This window comes from Mustelus asterias, chromosome 1 (genome assembly GCF_964213995.1).
Source record: "Mustelus asterias chromosome 1, sMusAst1.hap1.1, whole genome shotgun sequence".
NCBI classification, from domain to species: domain Eukaryota; kingdom Metazoa; phylum Chordata; class Chondrichthyes; order Carcharhiniformes; family Triakidae; genus Mustelus; species Mustelus asterias.
In genome coordinates this window covers 12,703,656-12,723,608 of record NC_135801.1, presented here as the reverse complement: position 1 = coordinate 12,723,608, position 19,953 = coordinate 12,703,656, and the positions used below count along the sequence as shown (strand labels likewise).

Here is a 19,953-nt window from a genome sequence, read left to right as displayed (position 1 = left end):
TTGTAGTTTCTTGCGGTCTTGGACTGGTGCGATGACAATAGTCTGTCCCTCAATGTCAACAAAACGAAGGAGATTGTCATCGACTTCAGGAAGTGTCATGGAGGACATGCTCCTGTCTACATCAATGGAGATGAAGTAGAAATGGTTGCGTTCTAAAGGATTTTAGATGTCCAGATCACCAACAACCTGTCCTGGTCCCCCCATGCAGACGCCATAGTTTAAGAAGCCCACCAACGCCTCTACTTTCTCAGAAGACTAAGGAAATTTGGCATGTCCGCTACGACTCTCACCAACCTTTACAGATGCACCATAGAAAGCATTCTTTCTGGTTGAATCACAGCTCGGTATGGCTCCTGCTCTGCCCAAGACCGCAAGGAATTACAAAAAGTCGTGAATGTAGCCCAATCCATCACGCAAACCAGCCTCCCATCCATTGACTCTGTCTACACTTCCTCCTGCCTCAGCAAAGCAGCCAGCATAATTAAGAACCCCACATACCCGGGACATTCTCTCTCCCACTTTCTTCCGCCGGGAAAAAGATACAAAAGTCTGAGGTCACGTACCAACCGACTCAAGAACAGTTTCTTCCCTGCTGCCGTCGGACTTTTGAATGGACTTAACTTGCATTAAGTTGATCTTTCTCTATACCCTAACTATGACTGTAACACTACATTCTGCATTCTCTCCTTTCCTTCTCTATGAACGGTATGCTTTGTATAGCACACAAGAAACAATACTTTTCACTGTATGTTAATACATGTGACAATAATAAATCAGAGCAGAGCCATACCAAGCTGTGATACAACCAGAAAGGATGCCTTCTGTTTGCAAAAAGTTGCAACACTTGTAGATATCTGAGGCACAGGAAAGATGTCTGTCTGCCAGTTGTTGTTGTAATTGGGGGTGGGGCCGCCATTGGAACGTTACCCCAGATGCCGCTAACATTTCAAATTTCAAACCCCAACCGCCCCCGGCCCGCGCCGCCCGCGCAGCCGCACCAGCGCCCACAGGCTCTGCCCGCGAGCCTTGAGCCGGGGAGGGGATTGGACCCCCGCGTCCCGGGGCCCCGCTTTACCTGAGCGATGCCAGCGCCCATCAGGCCGCCGCCGATCACCGTGACGTGCCTGACGGCCAAACTCTTGGTGGAGGACATGGACCGCACGAACTGGTGGGTGACAAACGCCATGCTCCCGACTCCACTTTACCAACCCCCTAACCCGGCTGCTGGTAATCTGGGAGAAGCACACCTGCCCTGTCAATCAGTGAAGAGGGGCGGCAACAGCTCCTAATTAATCTGTCATTGTGAAGGGACTGGTCTCTCTGTCCAGTTTTCTCAATCGAGATAGCTCAATCCTGTGGGCGGGGCCCTACATCTGTCAATCATTTCAGGGGCGGAGCTCTTCACCTGTCAAGCATTGCCGGGGGCGGAGCTCGCTGTCCATTATCCAGGGCGTAGTTCGCAAGCCCTGTCAATCATGTGGGCGGAGCTAACCGCCCTGTCAATCATTGCAGGGGGGCGAAGCTTGCGGCGCTGTAAATCATGTGGTTGGAGCTCACCGCCCTGTCAATCATTGTCCGGGACTGAGCGCCTCACTGTCAACCGTATGGGAGGGGCTCAACGCCCTGTCAATCAATGGCTGGGGCGAGGCTCGCAGCACGGTCAATGGTATGGTATGGGCTGGGCTCACAACTCTGTCAATCATTGTCCTGGGAGGTACTTGCTGCCCTGTCAATCATTGTCCGGGGCGGTACTTGCTGCCCTGTCAATCATTGTCCTGGGAGGCACTTGCTGCCCTGTCAATCATTGTCCTGGGCGGTACTTGCTGCCCTGTCAATCATTGTCCGGGGCGGTACTTGCTGCCGTGTCGATCATTGTCCGGGGCGGTACTTGCTGCCGTGTCAATCATTGTCCGGGGCGGAACTTGCTGTCCTGTCAATCATTGTCCTGGGCGGTACTTGCTGCCCTGTCAATCATTGTCCTGGGAGGTACTTGCTGCCCTGTCAATCATTGTCCTGGGCGGTACTTGCTGCCCTGTCAATCATTGTCCTGGGCGGTACTTGCTGCCCTGTCAATCATTGTCCTGGGAGGTACTTGCTGCCCTGTCAATCATTGTCCTGGGAGTTACTTGCTGCTATGTCAATCATTGTCCTGGGCGGTACTTGCTGCCCTGTCAATCATTGTCCGGGGCGGTACTTGCTGCCCTGTCAATCATTGTCCGGGGCGGTACATGCTGCCGTGTCAATCATTGTCCGGGGCGGTACTTGCTGCCTTGTCAATCATTGTCCGGGGCGGTACATGCTGCCGTGTCAATCATTGTCCGGGGCGGTACTTGCTGCCCTGTCAATCATTGTCCGGGGCGGTACTTGCTGCCCTGTCAATCATTGTCCGGGGCGGTACTTGCTGCCGTGTCAATCATTGTCCGGGGCGGTACTTGCTGCCCTGTCAATCATTGTCCGGGGCGGTACTTGCTGCCCTGTCAATCATTGTCCTGGGAGGTACTTGCTGCCCTGTCAATCATTGTCCGGGGCGGAACTTGCTGTCCTGTCAATCATTGTCCTGGGCGGTACTTGCTCCCTTTCATCATTGTCCGGGGCGGTACTTGCTGCCCTGTCAATCATTGTCCTGGGCGAGTTCTGAATCCTGTCAATCATTGTCCTGGGCGAGTTCTGAATCCTGTCAATCATTGTGGAGAATGTTGCACAGAGGATGCTTGCTTGAAGCGCTCCTTGCCCTGTCAACAGCAACAAATTCCATTCATATAATTTCTACCAAGTACAAAAACACCCCAAATCACTCCTCCACCAGATTTCTCTAAATCTAGACAACTGAAGACACAAAGTGAAGGGAGAGGGTTATGCACAAAGGCTGGAAAGGTGCTGACTGAACTGATTTAGCTTTTTCATAGGGTGCAACCGTTTCAGGGAGATGTGATGTAAGATGATTTATAAATTAAAAAGGAAAATATAAGAACTTGTATTTAATACAGAGAGTTTTACATTTTCAGGACATCTCAAAGCACTTTATAGCAAGTTAAACACAATTGACCACAAGCAATAAGGTAATAACATGATGATCTGTTTCAGTGATGTTGGCTGAAGGATGGAGCCTGTGGGAGCCTCAGGTCTCTGTGGGAGGATTTTGCTCTCAAAGAAAGCCAGCGTGGACACAATGGGCTGAATGGCCTCCTGCCATGATTGCATGATAAGAAGTTTAACAGCACCAGGTTAAAGTCCAACAGGTTTATTTGGTAGCAAAAGCCACACAAGCTTTCGGAGCTCCAAGTCCCTTCTTCAGGTGAGTGGGAATTCTGTTCACAAACAGGGCATATAAAGACACAAACTCAATTTACATGAATAATGGTTGGAATGCGAATACTTACAACTAATCAAGTCTTTAAGAAACAAAACAACGTGAGTGGAGAGAGCATCAAGACAGGCTAAAAAGATGTGTATTGTCTCCAGACAAGACAGCCAGTGAAACTCTGCAGGTCCAGGCAACTGTGGGGGTTACAAATAGTGTGACATGAACCCAATATCCCGGTTGAGGCTGTCCTCGTGTGTGCGGAACTTGGCTATCAGTTTCTGCTCAGCGACTCTGCGCCGTCGTGTGTCGCGAAGGCCGCCTTGGAGAACGCTTACCTGAATATCAGACTGTTCTTTTCCTGTTGGGGAGCACTTCAGTGGTCACGGGCATTCGGCCTCTGATATTCGGGTAAGCGTTCTCCAAGGCGGCCTTCGCGACACACGACGGCGCAGAGTCGCTGAGCAGAAACTGATAGCCAAGTTCCGCACACACGAGGACGGCCTCAACCGGGATATTGGGTTCATGTCACACTATTTGTAACCCCCACAGAGTTTCACTGGCTGTCTTGTCTGGAGACAATACACATCTTTTTAGCCTGTCTTGATGCTCTCTCCACTCATTGTTTTGTTTCTTAAAGACTTGATTAGTTGTAAGTATTCGCATTCCAACCATTATTCATGTAAATTGAGTTTGTGTCTTTATATGCCCTGTTTGTGAACAGAATTCCCACTCACCTGAAGAAGGGGCTTGGAGCTCCAAAAGCTTGTGTGGCTTTTGCTACCAAATAAATCTGTTGGACTTTAACCTGGTGTTGTTAAACTTCTTACTGTGTTTACCCCAGTCCAACGCCGGCATCTCCACATCATGATTGCATGAGCCCACATCCTGCAGTCTTAGAGGCAAAAGCTCCACGGGTAGACTGGCAATCTCCAGAAGTGTGACTGCATTTACAGGTTCCCAGTAGTGCATTAATATTTATAGGGGTCCCAGGAATGCGCAATTTATTTGTAACAATCTCCAGCAGTATGCTAATATTTACAAAAGATTTATCAGAATTTGTTAATGTTTGCAGGAGATACCTTGGAGTATGCCAATGTCTATATATATATGATCTGTATACAAAAAACGGGTGGAACTTGAATCACACGGGGACCAATATCCTGGCCGGTAGGTTGGCTAAGGTTACTGGGGAGAATTTAAACTAGATAGGTTGGGGGGAGGGGAGCTAGAAGAGTTGACTAGGATCAAGGAACTAATTGATGGGGTGGAGGATGCAGGGGTAAGGGGAATTACAAAATTAATGGTAGAGGAGAGGGTGCAAGTGAATGAAGGCGGTAATTTAGATAAGGGAGTAGAGGGAGAGGGTGTTCGCGACTCATCAAAGCGGGTCCAGATAAAAGCTGGAATAAGGACACTTTGCCTGAATGCACGAAGCATTCGGAACAAGGTAAATGAGTTGATGGTGCAAATCAGCACGAGTGGGTACGATCTAGTGGCCATTACAGAAACGTGGCTGAAAGGTGACCAGGACTGGGAGATGAATATCCAGGGGTATCAGGCGTTTAGGAAGAATAGACAGGAAGGAAAAGGTGGTGGGGTCGCGCTATTAATAAGAGATAATATCAGGGTAGTACTGAGGGATGACATAGGCTCTGAGGAACAAAACGTGGAATCATTATGGGTAGAGATGAGGAATAGTAGAGGGAGAAAGACACTAGTAGGTGTGGTATATAGGCCCCCAAATAATAATGTTGAGGTAGGGAGGGCTATAAACAAGCAGATAAGGGATGCGTGTAAAAACGGAACGGCAATAATCATGGGGGACTTCAACATGCACATTGACTGGCAGACTCAAGTCGGTAAGGGTGGAATGGAGGAAGAGTTCTTAGAATGCTGTCGGGATAGTTTCCTTGAACAGCATGTTACGGAACCGACGAGGGAACGAGCTATTTTGGATCTGGTATTGTGTAACGAGGTAGGTAGAATTAAGGATCTTATTGTGAAGGACCCTCTTGGGTCTAGTGACCACAATATGGTCGAATTTCTGATTCAGATGGAAGAGGAGAAAGTTTGGTCCCAAACCAGTGTCCTCTGTTTGAACAGAGGGAAATATGATAGGATGAGGGATGAATTGGCTAAGGTAGACTGGGAGAACAGGCTGGCAGGTAGGATAGCTGAGGAACAGTGGAGGATTTTTAAGGAGATCCTTTTCAGTTCTCAGCAAAAATATATTCCAGCAAAAAACAAGGATTGTAAGAAAAGGGAGAACCAGCCGTGGATAACGAAGGAAATAAAGGAGAGTATTAAAATAAAAACAGCTGCGTACAGAGTGGCCAAAAATAGTGGAGAAACAAGTGATTGGGAAAAATTTAAGAAACAACAAAGAGAGAGTAAGAAAGCGATAAAGAAAGGAAGGATAGACTATGAAGCTAGGCTAGCAATTAATATAAAAAATGATAGTAAAAGTTTTTATAAATATATAAAAAGGAATAGAGTGGCTAGAGTGAATGTTGGACCCTTGGAGGACGAGAGGGGGGAGTTAATAGTGGGAAATGAGGATATGGCTGAGTCTTTAAATAAGTTTTTTGTGTCGGTCTTCACGGTGGAGGACACAAATAGTTTGCCAAATATTAACGATAGAGGGTTGGCAGCAGGAGAAATACTTAATACAATTAATGTTACCAGAGAGGCAGTGCTGGGTAGACTAATGGGACTGAAGGTGGATAAGTCCCCGGGTCCGGATGGAATGCATCCCAGGGTATTGAAAGAAATGTCAGAGGTAATAGTGGATGCGTTAGTGATTATTTATCAAAACTCGTTGCATTCTGGGGTAGTGCCGGTTGATTGGAAAACGGCTAATGTTACGCCGCTGTTTAAAAAAGGAAGGAGACAAAAGGCGGGTAACTATAGGCCGGTCAGCTTAACGTCTGTAGTAGGGAAAATGCTGGAATCCATTATTAAAGAGGAGATAGCAGGGCATCTGGATAGAAATGGTTCGATCAATCAGACGCAGCATGGATTCATGAGGGGAAAGTCGTGCTTGACGAACATGTTGGATTTTTATGAAGATGTGACGAGGGCGGTTGATGGAGGAGAACCGGTGGATGCGGTGTTTTTGGATTTCCAAAAGGCGTTTGATAAGGTGCCCCATAAAAGGCTACTGAAGAAGATTAGGGCACACGGAGTTGGGGGTAGTGTGTTAAAGTGGATTGAGGGACTGGCTATCCGACAGGAAGCAAAGAGTCGGAATAAATGGGTGTTTTTCCGGTTGGAGGAAGGTAACTAGTGGCGTGCCGCAGGGATCGGTACTCGGGCCGCAACTATTTACCATTTATATAGATGATCTGGAGGAGGGGACGGAGTGTAGGGTAACGAAGTTTGCAGACGACACAAAGATAAGTGGAAAAGTGAATCGTGTGGAGGACGGAGAAGATCTGCAGAGAGATTTGGACAGGCTGAGTGAGTGGGCGAGGATATGGCAAATGGAGTACAACGTTGAGAAATGCGAGGTTATACACTTTGGAGGAAATAATAACAAATGGGATTACTATCTCAATGGAAACAAATTAAAACATGCTACCGTGCAAAGGGACCTGGGGGTCCTTGTGCATGAGACGCAAAAGCCCAGTCTGCAGGTACAACAGGTGATCAAGAAGGCAAATGGGATGTTGGCCTATATTGCGAAGGGGATAGAATATAAAAGCAGGGATGTCTTGATGCACCTGTACAGGGCATTGGTGAGGCCGCAGCTGGAATACTGTGTGCAGTATTGGTCCCCTTATATGAGGAAGGATATATTGGCATTGGAGGGAGTGCAGAGAAGGTTCACCAGGTTGATACCGGAGATGAGGGGTTTGGATTATGAGGAGAGGCTGAGGAGATTGGGTTTGTACTCGTTGGAGTTTAGAAGGATGAGGGGGGATCTTATGGAGACTTATAAGATAATGCGGGGGCTGGATAGGGTGGAGGCGGAGAGATTCTTTCCACTTAGTAAGGAAGTTAAAACTAGAGGACACAGCCTCAAAATAAAGGGGGGTCGGTTTAAGACAGAGTTGAGGAGGAACTTCTTCTCCCAGAGGGTGGTGAATCTCTGGAATTCTCTGCCCACTGAGGTGGTGGAGGCTACCTCGCTGAATATGTTTAAAGCGCGGATGGATGGATTCCTGATCGGTAAGGGTATTAAGGGTTATGGGGATCAGGCGGGTAAGTGGTACTGATCCACGTCAGATCAGCCATGATCTTATTGAATGGCGGGGCAGGCTCGAGGGGCTAGATGGCCTACTCCTGCTCCTATTTCTTATGTTCTTATGTTCTATAGTGTCTCCTTGAGTGAGTTATTATTGGTAGGGGTCTCAATGTGTATAATATTTTAAGGGGTCTCGAGGAACATGTTATTTCACTGGGAGGCACATGAGGAATAAGGGAGAAACAGGCATTCACAAGGTGTCAATGTGGGGGTAAGAGGAGAAATCACTGCAGGAGAAGGACTGTTTACTGGTACGGAGTAACTGGTTCAAAATACACATTAAAAGATTGCATTATAAGTCAACAAATTTCTGAAATCAGTATTTTGGTCCACAGACGTCTGGAAATACATTGTAAACACAACATTTTCAACATTGTTAACTGATACGAATCCTTTAGCATTGGGAGGCACATTGTCAAATGTTTTAGCTGGTTTAATTTATGCAATACCTTTGCATTGCCCCTTGTGTAACTGACACTCTCAGCACTTCAGTAATGCTTTATATTGAACTGCCTTTTCAGACTGACAGATCTTTTTTTCTGGAATTTCCATCACTGGGCAGACAGTTCCACTAACAGTTTGAAAGGCGGATTGTGAATGAATAAAGAGCCGATGTAAAACCTAATTTTCCCTCCATTGAGAGATCAACTACATCTTCTGGCATCCAAAATGCAAAGGGTTGAATCAAGTTGGCAAATATCAGCCACTTTCCCATACCAACAAGCCAGCCCCAGAGAAAATAACAGGAACAACTTACATTTATATTGCACATTTAGTATAGTTAAATAGCCCAAGTTGTCTAGCATACCAATAAAAACATTCTTGACATTCTTTGACATTTGATTTTGACTTGATTTGATTTATTATTGTCACATGTATTAGTATACAGTGAAAAGTATTGTTTCTTGCACGCTATACAGACAAAGCATACCGTACATAGGGAAGGAAAGGAGAGAGTGCAGAATGGAGTGTTACAGTCATAGCTAGGGTGTAGAGAAAGATAATCAACTTAATGTGAGGTAGGTCCATTCAAAAGTCAGATGGCAGCAGGGAAGAAGCTGTTCTTGAATTGGTTGGTACGTTTCCTCAGACTTTTGTATCTTTTTCCCAATGGAAGAAGGTGGAAGAAATTATGTCCATGGTGCACGGGGTCCTTGATTATGCTGGCTGCTTTTCCGAGGCAGCGGGAAGTGTAGACGGAGTCAATGGATGGGAGGCTGATTTGAGTGATGGACTGGGTTTCGTTCACAACTGTTTGTAGTTTATTGTAATCTTGGACAGGGCAGGAGCCATACCAAGCTGTGATACAACCAGAAAGAATGCTTTCTATGGTGCATCTGTAGAAGTTGGTGAGAGTCTTAGCGGACATGCCAAATTTCCTTAGTCTCCTGAGAAAGTAGAGGCATTGGTGGGCTTTCTTAACTATAGCTTCTGCATGGAGGGACCAGAACAGGTTGTTGGTGATCTGGACACCTAAAAACTTGAATGTCTCGACCATTTCTACTTCATCCCCAATGATGTAGACAGGGGCACGCCCTCCACTATGCTTCCTGAAGTCGATGACTATCTCCTTCGTTTTGTTGACATTGAGGGAGAGATTATTGTTGTCACACCAGTTCATCAGATTCTCTTTCTCTTTCCTGTACTGTGTCTCGTCATTGTTTGAGATCTGGCCCACAACTGTGGTGTCATCAGCAAACTTGGAAATCAAGTTGGAGGGGAGTTTGGCCATGCAATCAGAGGGGATAAGAAGTATAGTAAGGGGCTGAGGACACAGCCTTGCGGGGCACTGGTGTTGAGGATGATCGTGGAGGAGGTTTGTTGCCTAGCCTTACTAACTGTGGTCTGTAGGTTAGGAAGTCTAGGATCCAGTTGCAGAGGAAGGAGCCAAGCCCCAGGCCACAAAGTTTGGAGATGAGTCTTGTAGGAATAATGGTGTGAAAGGCTGAACTGTAGTCTATGAATAGGAGTCTTACATAGGAGTCTTTGTTATCTAGGTGTTTCAGGGTTGAGTGTAGGGCCAAGGAGACAGCGTCTGCTGTGGATCTGTTGCAACGATAGGCAAACTGTAATGGATCCAGGCAGTCTGGGAGGCAGAAGTTGATTTGTGCCATGACTAACCTTCCGAAACACTTTATAATGATGGATGTCAGAGCCACCGGACAATAATCATTAAAGTATGTTGCCTGGCTTTTCTTTGGTACCGGGATGATGGTCTCTTCTTGAAGCAGATAGGGACCTCAGATTGGTGTAAAGAGCGGTTGAAGATGTCTGCGAATACTCCCGCCAGCTGGTCCGCGCAGGACCTGAGTGCTCATCTAGGTATCCCATCTGGGTCAGTTGCTTTCCGTGGGTTGACCTTTGAGAAGGCTACTCTGACGTCGGCGATAGTGACCTCGGATACAGGTTTGTCTGAGGCTTCCGGGATGGAGGGCATGCTCTTGCTGACCTCTTGCTCAAAACGGGCATCTAATGCTTTGAGCTCATTGGGGAGGAGTGCATTGGAGCTGGCGATTTTACCTGCCTTCATCTTGTGGTTTGTTATGTCTTGCAGACCTTGCCGTAGTCGGCGGAAGACACAGAAAGGGAAATCCGAAGAGAGGGACTAAATGTGGGGTTGTCACAAATTTGATTTTCTTTGTGATATAATCAACTTTAAAAAATGTAAAACATCTGCCTCTCATTGATCTCCATTTCCACTGGAGGAGATTACAGCACAGAAGAAGACCATTCAGCCCATCATACTTATCCCAGAGCAATCCAAAACAAATCACACTGGCCCCTCAGCTATATCTCTATTCACTGACCACAGGTTTGGAACTCTCTTTTGTATAACATTTAAAAACGTGCCAAGTATGTCAGGTTTAGAGTTTAATCTCCTAAAGGGTCAGCATTATCCACAATCACTGGCATTACACACTAACAAGTAATCATGACTAATTTTACTTTCTACTACTGCTTCAACAATTTTATTCTGGAGAATAAACAACAAAGAATTGGTAAATATAAATGAGGTGCTATGATCACAAACATGTTAACTAACATATGAATCATTGAAAGGGATGTAGAGGGAACAATACAATGATCAAGACAAAGAGTTTGAAAAAAAAAATCAATAATATTAAATCAGTCCAAATTCCTCTCGTGTGGTGCTGGGTAAATAAATATGCTATGGAAAACAGAGGGCATAAAAAAATCACAAATAACATGTCTTCTAGCAAGACCTGTTATAATTCAGTCATAATTTAAATTTAGCAGCCCTTTTAAAAAATGTAAAATACTAATTTAAGTAAATGTGGGGAGCTGGATTTGATTGTACTCACAGCCAATTTTCACACAAGGTCCTAAAAATTGTGATCAGTTAAATATTGATGATGTAATATTTTTATTTTTGCTTCTGTTTTATCTTTCCTCTTTTTAACCAGTAGGAAACCTTCCTGTGAGCAATTGTTGCTTGTTTTCCCACCGGATGTTACTGCGCCTTTCCCTTTTTGTGTAACGTTTAGACCAAAACCTGAAGAAATAAATGAAGGTTGCCTCTCTGTGTCAGCAGTGAAGGTTCTACATGAAATAAATTTATTCAAACTTAACTTATTGCAATTAGATCCACTGCTAAACTGTCCTGAACATCTCAACAATGGCCATTAGTCTCATCGAGAGATAACATAGGGGACTACTGTGGGAGATCAGAAATGTCACAGCAACTAAAGCGTTTTGTTGGGGGAATAGTCGAGAGTTTTACTTTGCATAATTCATGATATAATTACTTGAGGCTGATACTTTGTGATCAATTTGAACGCATGTTTAATATGCCAGCACTGACAAAGCTCACAAAAAAAATCTCTCCCCTTGCCTGTGAAAACCTCTGCTGTTGAAACTGAGTTCCTGAAAATGGGATTATAAAGGGATGATTATGGAACAGGTGTGTGAGCACTCCATAGAAAAGGATCATGTGCTGAACTGGGGGAACACCACCCGTAGAAAGCAGCTAACTAAGTTTGCATGATGGAAGATGGAAGAGCACTAGGCTGTCAGTGGAAAATGGGCAGGGTGGAATTTTAAAGAACCTTTCTGCGGGTGGGTTAGACAGGTTGTACATTTTCTGCAGAAGGGTTCAATTGGTTTTATCTTGTTCCATGACTTTGTTCTATATCCCTCAAAATTCTATTGGGTCTGAATGGCACTGTGCAACATTAGAAACAAGTGTTCATATGGGATGCCTCCATCTGCTTTTAACAAACATTTAAGGTAAATGGATTAAAATCTTTGATTAAATAGCTGGATAGCTATTTGAGAGTAAAAGAGCACTCGTATGATCTCAGCCACTGTGCTCACTCGAGGCAATTATAGCCAGTGGGTGGCGTTGTGTAGCAACAGAACAATGTAATTGTAATGAAAGCTCTTCAATGTCCCTACTTCAGGGTTACCCATTGACAGTGAGAGTATTCCAAATCCCAATTTTTTCAGATGGTATTCAATATTTTAAAAATCAGGTTAAATTATGTTCTCAATTCCTGGAGTGGGTCATATCCCCACAATAACCCAATTCAGAGACAATGTAAGCTAAGGCTAACTCTTGACAAATTATCGATAGGAAGAGGGGCTGCTGAACTTTTGTTGTACTGAGGACAAAGGGACTTTGATTTGATTTATTGTCACATGTATTGGAATACAATGAAAAGTATTGTTTCTTGCACGCTATACATACAAAACATACCATTGATAGAGTACACAGGGGAGAAGGAAAGGAGAGGGTGCAGAATATAGTGCCACAGTTACAGATGGGGTGAAGAGAAAAATCAACTTAATATATGGTAGGTCCATTCAAAAGTCTGATGGCAGAAGCTGTTCTTGAAATGGTTGGTACGTGATCTCAGACTTTTGTATCTTTTTCAGTGGGCAGCAGGAAGTTGACAGAGTCAATGGATGGGAGGTTGGTTTGCATAATGGACTGGGCTACGTTCACAACCCTTTGTAGTTTCTTGTGGTCTTGGTCAGAGCAGGAGCCATACCAAGCTGTGATACAACCAGAAAGAATGCTTTCTATGGTGCATCTGTAAAAATTGGTGAGAGTCGTAACGAACATCCGAATTTCCTTGGCCTCCTGAGAAAGTAGAGGCATTCTTAACTATAGCGTCAGCATGGAGGGACCAGGACAGGTTGTTGATGATCTGGACACCTAAAAACTTGAAGCTGTTGACCATTTCCAATTCATCACTGTTTATGTAGACAGAGGCATGTCCTCCACTACGCTGGATGAAGTCGATGACTATCTCCTTTGTTTTACTGACATTGAGGGAGAGATAGAGGAGACATTGAGGGATATAGAACAAAGTCTTTGCATCATTTCACCAGATTCTCTATCTTCTTCCTCCTCAGCATAATTTGATCTTTTCTCATCTGCTACATCTACCTAACACCATTCTGCAGTGCTGCCAATGCAAACAATTTTTATTGAACCAACTGCAAACAGTATCCATTCACAAATAACAATCACAATCGGCAGCAGTCCCTGGAAGCCGAGAATGACGTCCGTCAGGCTTGGTGAATCTTCAGATGACTGAGGGGTCCAATTCTGGACCCACAAGTTCTTTCACAGTGGGGACAAGTTGTTATGCGGGGCAGTGGAATTCACAGCCCCTGATTGGCTTCCCTCTTCTTCCTTTGTTGCCACCGTTCTGCCTCGTAGTCAAGTTACTGAGTCTCAATGCAGCTTATGCCTTGATGGACCAGGTGGAGCCATGCTGAGGGGTCCACAACCTTGATCAGTTGTGTTAATGCCTCCCTGCTTTAGGGCGTCTTTGAGCAAATCCTTGTACCTTTTCCTTTGGTTGCCTTTAGAGTGTTGGCCAATGGAGAGGTGGGAGAAGTGAACCTCTGAAAGTGGCGGTTTCCGGGCATCTGGATGCAATTACCTGTCCATTGGAATTGGTACTACAGGAGCAGTGCTTCAATGCTGGTAGCTTCATGAGAGGATGTTAGCATTGGTCTGGCAGTCCTCCCATTTGATCCCCAGGATTCAATGTGAGAACGACTGACGGAAGCTTTCAAGGATCTTAATGTGTCGTTGATAGACAGTCCAGGTTTTGCGACAGTAGAGGAGGGTGGTCAGCACAACGGCCTTATAAAACCTTGTTGATTTTGTAATGTTCCTGTTGTCAAGCTTAAAGAAGGCAGAGCTAGCACAGTTGACTTGTGCTGGATTTCCTCATCGATGGTAGTCCTTGGGAGAGGTGGATGCTGAGATATGGTGAGTCTGCACATACTTCAGAGCTACCCCATCTACATGGATGGCGCAGAGGTTGCTCATCTGACCTGGTGGAGGTTGACTAAGGACCTTCAGAGTGAGCCGTCATGCAGCAATCATCCGCAAACTGAAGGTTGTGGATGTCCATGGTGGTCAATTTTGCCTTGAAGAGACCAAAATTGAAAAGCTTCCTGTCCAGACCATATGGATGCTGATATTGGGTGGGAGGTCATCTCAAATGAGGTGGAAGATGATATTCAGGTAAATAGTGAACAAGGTGCGTGCGATCACACAGCCTTGTTTAACCCCGGTCTGGATGTGAGAAGTGTCCGTTTCAGATCCTCCACTGAGCACAGTGACAATCAGATTGTCATGCAGGAATCCCAGGATGGTATCAAACTTTACTGGGCAAAGTAATAAAGGACAATCCAACTGCAAAAAATGTCCATTCCCCATTGGTCAATACTATCCTATCCATAAAGGCAAAATACTGTGGATGCTGGAATCTGAAACAAAAACAGAAAATGCTGGAAAATCTCAGTATGTCTGGCAGCATCTGTGGAGAGAGAATAGACCCAAAGTTTTAAGTCAGGATGACCCTTCATCAGACCCTACCCATCGCAGGCAGCAGGAAACAAAGCTGTTTACCAGTGTTATTAACAAGGAGACATGGAGATGGAAACATCACATACTGTTTTGCTCCATGCTGTAAAAAGCCACCCATTTGCAGGACATAGATTGACACAGGAATAAACTTGGATTAAAAATCCTTCTGTAACTCCCAATTTGTTGGATCTTTATGTTGGAGATTTCATGGACTTTGTAATGGATGGAGTCTGGGACCACCCCTAAATACAGTGGCAGATGAGTGAATGGGAGCAATAAATTGTTGTGTTAGTGGATCTTAACACAAACATACCAAACACTATGACAATGATTGGTAATGTAGACAAAAAGTTCTTTAATAAAGATTAATGAGATGTCAGGAGAGTTCATCATGTTGTAAATGTGCTATCTACAGATCAAAATTGCTCCAACCACTCTGATTACATGTTAACTTGCATCACTTCCTTGATTATGTATCCCAAACTATTTACATAATCAACAGTATAGTAAATGGCATGCACTACAAAGCAATATTACAACAATACTCTTAACACTGGAAGTTCCCCTGACCCCGGGGGCTTACAGGGGGACCCACAGTACCAATGGCAGCATTATAACCCAGGTATATCAGGTTGCCCATTGATGGTTTGCATCCACTTTGAAGCATATAAGTCATGAATGAGTGGACACAACTGTTAAACAGATGTGGATTCTAATGGTGACATTTTATGTGCTGCCTTCCGTTTTAAATTATTACCAGTTTAAACTAAAAATCAACAGTTATAGCTTAAATCAGTCCATGATTCAGAGTCCTGGGGGTGTTCATGCTATCTACTGCAGATACAATGCTTATTGATTGTTCAATGTCCAGAATCTAGCTTTCTTAACAATAAGAGATGATTAATTGTATCTATTGCTCATTTGCGACCTGTCCATAATGCTTTGTCCTACACGAACAGCATGCCATCAATTTATACATTCAAAGATATTCTACCTTACTATCTTTGGGCTTATTGAGGCTGAGTGTTATAATGGTCTGGATTTTGCTATGGTGAAATTGTCAGCGTTTGCTGCAGTTATTCCACTGAAACTGACAGCAACCTTTGGTGTCCAGACATGTGCAAAATAATGCAGGAACTCAGAAACTGCTGTCAGCTCTGGGGTAGGAAAGGGTGATGGCAGCTGATTTGGGAAACTGCCCCACTCCAGGCTGCTATAAATGGAAATCAATTAATTCCATGAGAACTTCCACCTTATGCTGTAAAAGCCCTTGAAAAGGTTACACCTCATTAATTATGGTGTATCTGGGTTGTTAACATGGTACTTACTTCATAATTACTGCTAAACATTCTTAATGGTTAACTTTATATCAGCAGAATAACAAGTTTCTCCATCGTGATAAAATGTATATATTTTTTGAAAAAAGTATTTTTATCTTTAATTTAACTTCTACCTTAATGCAATCATAACCATTTATTTCACCATCTAAAAATGTAAAACTTAAGTGAAGGACCTTAAACTTCCTGGTTTATTGTGTGTGAATACTTAATTGTGATTGGCTCCTTACTGGCGTGCTTGTATCACTGCTGCTGAGTCCCAAGTGATCCCCTAACTTGGCACCAGATTTAAACTGTCATCAGAGTAGGAAAACCCACAGCAAAGTGATCATTAGATCTTTGTGGGCAGCTTTCTTTGAGGTTGTTGACAAATGCCAATACTTTGACACTGTCTCTGGGCTAATGTGATGTTATAAGAAGTATATCGCTGACTTTCTCCACCTCTCCCTTTAGTTCTCTTCCTGTCTTTGTGACACATGTCGCAATATCCACTTCCTCCAGACAAGATGGCCTAGAAATTCATTTAAGGAATATGGGAACATTGGAATAGGAGTAGGCCATTTGACCCTTCGAGACTCCGGACAGCAAATGACTACAAGGCAACATCCGTGTGCCTGAAGACAGCGACTCAAGATTGCAAAACCTTGCACCTCAGGCCTTCTCTAAATAATCACACTGCTCTGCCATCAACTGTCATACCTCTGCAGGCATTTTGGGCAAGAGCAGCCATCAGCTACATCCCATGAGGGGGGCAGTGGAAATGGGAGCCATTCGCAACTGAAAGGAGTTCTGAATTGGGAATTGCATAGAATAGAATCCCTACAGTGCAGAAGGAGGTCATTCAGCCCATCGAGCCTGCACCGACAACAATCCCACCCTGGCCCTATCTTCCTAACCCCACATAGTTACCCTACAAATCCCCCTGATATTCACCTAACACTAAGGGGCAATTTAGCTTGGCCAATCAACCTAACCCGCACATCTTTGGACTGTGGGAGGAAACCGGAGCACCCGGAGGAAACTCATGCACACACGGGGAGAATGTGCAAACTCCACACAGTCACCCAAGCTGGGAATTGAACCCAAGTCCCTGGTGCTGTAAGGCAACAGTGCTAATCACTGTGCCACCGTGCTGCATTTCCAATCCTACTTGTTAATTCTGTATCAATTGTGATTAACTATACACAGTTGGAGGGCATATATTGGGTTGTTCTAAAAATTGTCACTTTTTGACACTGGGGTGCGGGTCGAGTGAGGAGTTATTTCCTCTGGCGGCAGGATGGGCGAGCCATGCAAAATTGCTGTGGACATCGGCGGGACCAGAAGACCCGCCAGCAGCCAATGGCGAGCCGCTTCTGTCACCAGAAAATGCACTGTGTGGGGGGAGGAGCGAAAATTATGCCTAATGATAGCAGCTGTTTCTAAACAACAAGAAGCCACTTGGGCAACAATTGACTTGCTGGGTGGGATTCTCCAGACACGTATCCCGAGACCCGAAATTCCTGCCCGAGCTCAACGGATCTTTAAGTGGCCTGCCGAGTTTTCTGTCTCACTCGCTACGATTCCCATGGCGGGTGAGACGGGAGACCCCTCCCCCCACCCCCCCCTACACCTGCCTTGCACTCTGAGGGTTTCACTCTGAATGAATCTAAACTGAATAAAGGTTGGCTCAGATTACATCCTGCACCAACTGGTTGTCAGGAGTTTAACACTCCTTGCTCCACACCAATTAAAAAATGAATAAACTTAGGTCACGTGATGTGAGCATGGAAATGGCTCAATTTTTGTGAGCTTTGGCGCTATTCATCTTTTAATACTTTCTTTTGTCCTGGTGCATGACCTGTAATTAGTTGATGCTAATATATATATAATCTGTGCAATGTTTGTAGAAGATCCTGGTTAACTCTCTTGACTGGAGGGAGCTGAATTAAGTTGAAGAAAGCCTTGTTTGTGTGATGCGGTTGGAGTTGACTTGGGTGGGGCCCAGTTCGCCATGACGATGTCACTGGTGAGCTGGCCCGTGCTCAGGTGGTGCTATTGGTGCCAAGATGGAGACCGCTTTTATGAACAAAAATGTGGAGGATGTATTCTGCTCCCCAGCACAGATTATGAGTGCTCAGCCTGATAAACTTCAAGATATTCTACAAAGAATGAATGATGCAGAGATGATAATCCTTTCAGTCGAGAGGAAGGTTTCCTCAGTGAAGGCTCACCTTTGATCTTTGGAAATGCCGCTACGTGGTGTGTGGAACATCCTACTTGAGTCAAGGGGACATGGCCAGACGAGGACTGCTCGTGAGCTAGTTCCCCCGCCCCCCAGGAATGGGAGGAGCTGTGTGAAATTGACAGCTTAATTTGAGGGTGGGCTGCCATGCTTTTGCAATCTCGATTTGAGGGCAGGGCTTCTTAAGTCCTGGATGTGCGTGGGGTGGTGCACCTGATCATGGTGGATAGGTCTTTGATTTTGGATTTCTATTTTGTTGTTCCGTAAAAAGGTGTTCACCATGGTGCCATGTTTTCGTGACCTTACTCTGTTGTCCTGATTCCCCTCACTCTTTTTCTGTTAAAATCAGGGAACCCCTAAAGTCCAGAAGGAGGCCATTCGGCCCATCGACTCTCCAGCAGAGCATCTTACCCAGGCCCTATCCACATTACCCCACATATTTCCTCTGCTAATCCCCCAAACCTACACATCTTTGGACACTAAGGGTCAATTTAGCGTGGCCAATCCACCTCACCTGCACATCTTTGGACTGTGGGAGGAAACTGGAGCAGCTGGAGGAAACCCATGCAGACACAGGGAGAACGTGCAAACTCCACACAGTCACCTGAGGCCAGAATTGAACCCAGGTCCCCGGTGCTGTGAGGCAGCAGTGCTAACCACTGTACCAACGTGTGGCCCTTTCAACATCTTACAGGAAGAGGCACTGACCGTGGTAGCAGGAGTTATTTGTATTGATCTTTGTTCATCTTCTCCATGTGTATATGTGAAATGTTGATCGTTCTGTACTGTGCTGAATCCTGGGAATTTGTTGCATATCATATTGAATATAAAGTTGAAAATTCTCAATAAAAACATTTTTAAAAAATATATAATTTTGGTGGTAGCCTTGGACTGAGCCACAACCACAACTAGGAAACCTCAGCCGAGTTGGCCTGAACCTTGCTCCATGCATGGCAGCTCCATTTCGCATTGATGTCCTAAAACAGACACATGGGGAAGAGGCCTCACCTCTGTTTTAGGTAGCTGTTCCAGTTGCCTGACAGATGTTAAAGTTACGGGTATTCTTGGGACACAGATTGTTGTCCCTAATATTGAGAAACTTTGTGCTCATAAAATGGGTGCAACTGGGTCCAATTTCTACCAAGCGCTATTCCCCTATACCAGATATTTCTCAATGAACCAAATTAATCGGCGAAAGTCTTTGGGGGGGGAAAGCATTTTAGGCATGACAATAGGTGAGAAAATGTGCCCAACATAAATCGATAAATTCAGGAAGGACAGAAATTAGGGATGAACAAGAGTTATTGGCCACTCAAGATAGATGATCTAGTCATGGTCAATCAGCAGCTGGCACTTTACCCAAGTGCTGGCATCTTTTTTCAAAGCTGGACAAATAGGTCCATTGAGCAGACAATTAGATTCCTGTCCATGGAGGAGGCTTCTGGAGGTTTCCATTCATTTGCAATGGCCTTTCTGCTTACTGAAATCGCTGTTTATAGCAAAAAAAGATAGAGAAAGACATTGTAAAGTGAAAAGAGTGAGTCAGCAACTTTCTTTTGTCAAATAAAGTTTGCTAGAGTCACTCATTTAAAATTACCACAAGTTTAAATTTATTATCTCAAAAAAACTTAGCCATCCACAAAAGTACTTTGTGACCTCTAAGTATTATTTGTGCTAATATTTTTTCCATTTACAGTACATGCTCACTTCTGTTTGCTGACCTTCTATTGAATCTTATTTTGAATATTTGTTTTGTGTTTGGTATGAGTGGTGATTGCAGCATTACTCAGAGGCAATGGCTGGAGAAGCAAACTCAAAATGGAGAAAGTCTTGTCTAACTTTATGTTAACAGCCTTAGTTTAAATAAAAGAGCAAGACAGTATTGGTATTCCAGCATTGTAGGATATGGGATTGCGCAGAATTATTACCCTCCTTGTGAGTTGCTGATCCCGGCTTTGCCCCTGGGGAGTAGTCCAAGTGGAAGAATTG

General features: G+C 44.7%; 1 protein-coding gene and 1 long non-coding RNA gene across 2 annotated transcripts in view; one reads left to right on the top strand and one right to left on the bottom strand.

Annotated features, from left to right (window-relative positions):
- hadh (hydroxyacyl-CoA dehydrogenase) overlaps positions 1 to 1,356 on the bottom strand; it is a 33,558-nt gene extending 32,202 nt beyond the window's left edge. Inside the window, exon 1 of the mRNA XM_078209186.1 lies at positions 1,076 to 1,356. Coding sequence (XP_078065312.1) covers positions 1,076 to 1,186 — 111 coding nt within the window. The 5' untranslated portion in view covers positions 1,187 to 1,356. The remainder of the gene's footprint in view (positions 1 to 1,075) is intronic.
- LOC144491408 (uncharacterized) lies at positions 1,033 to 14,741 on the top strand. The gene is made up of 3 exons (XR_013497439.1): positions 1,033 to 1,168; positions 10,105 to 11,108; positions 13,392 to 14,741. It is a non-coding gene; the product is annotated as an uncharacterized LOC144491408 (long non-coding RNA).
- The last annotated feature ends 5,212 nt before the right edge of the window (positions 14,742 to 19,953 follow it).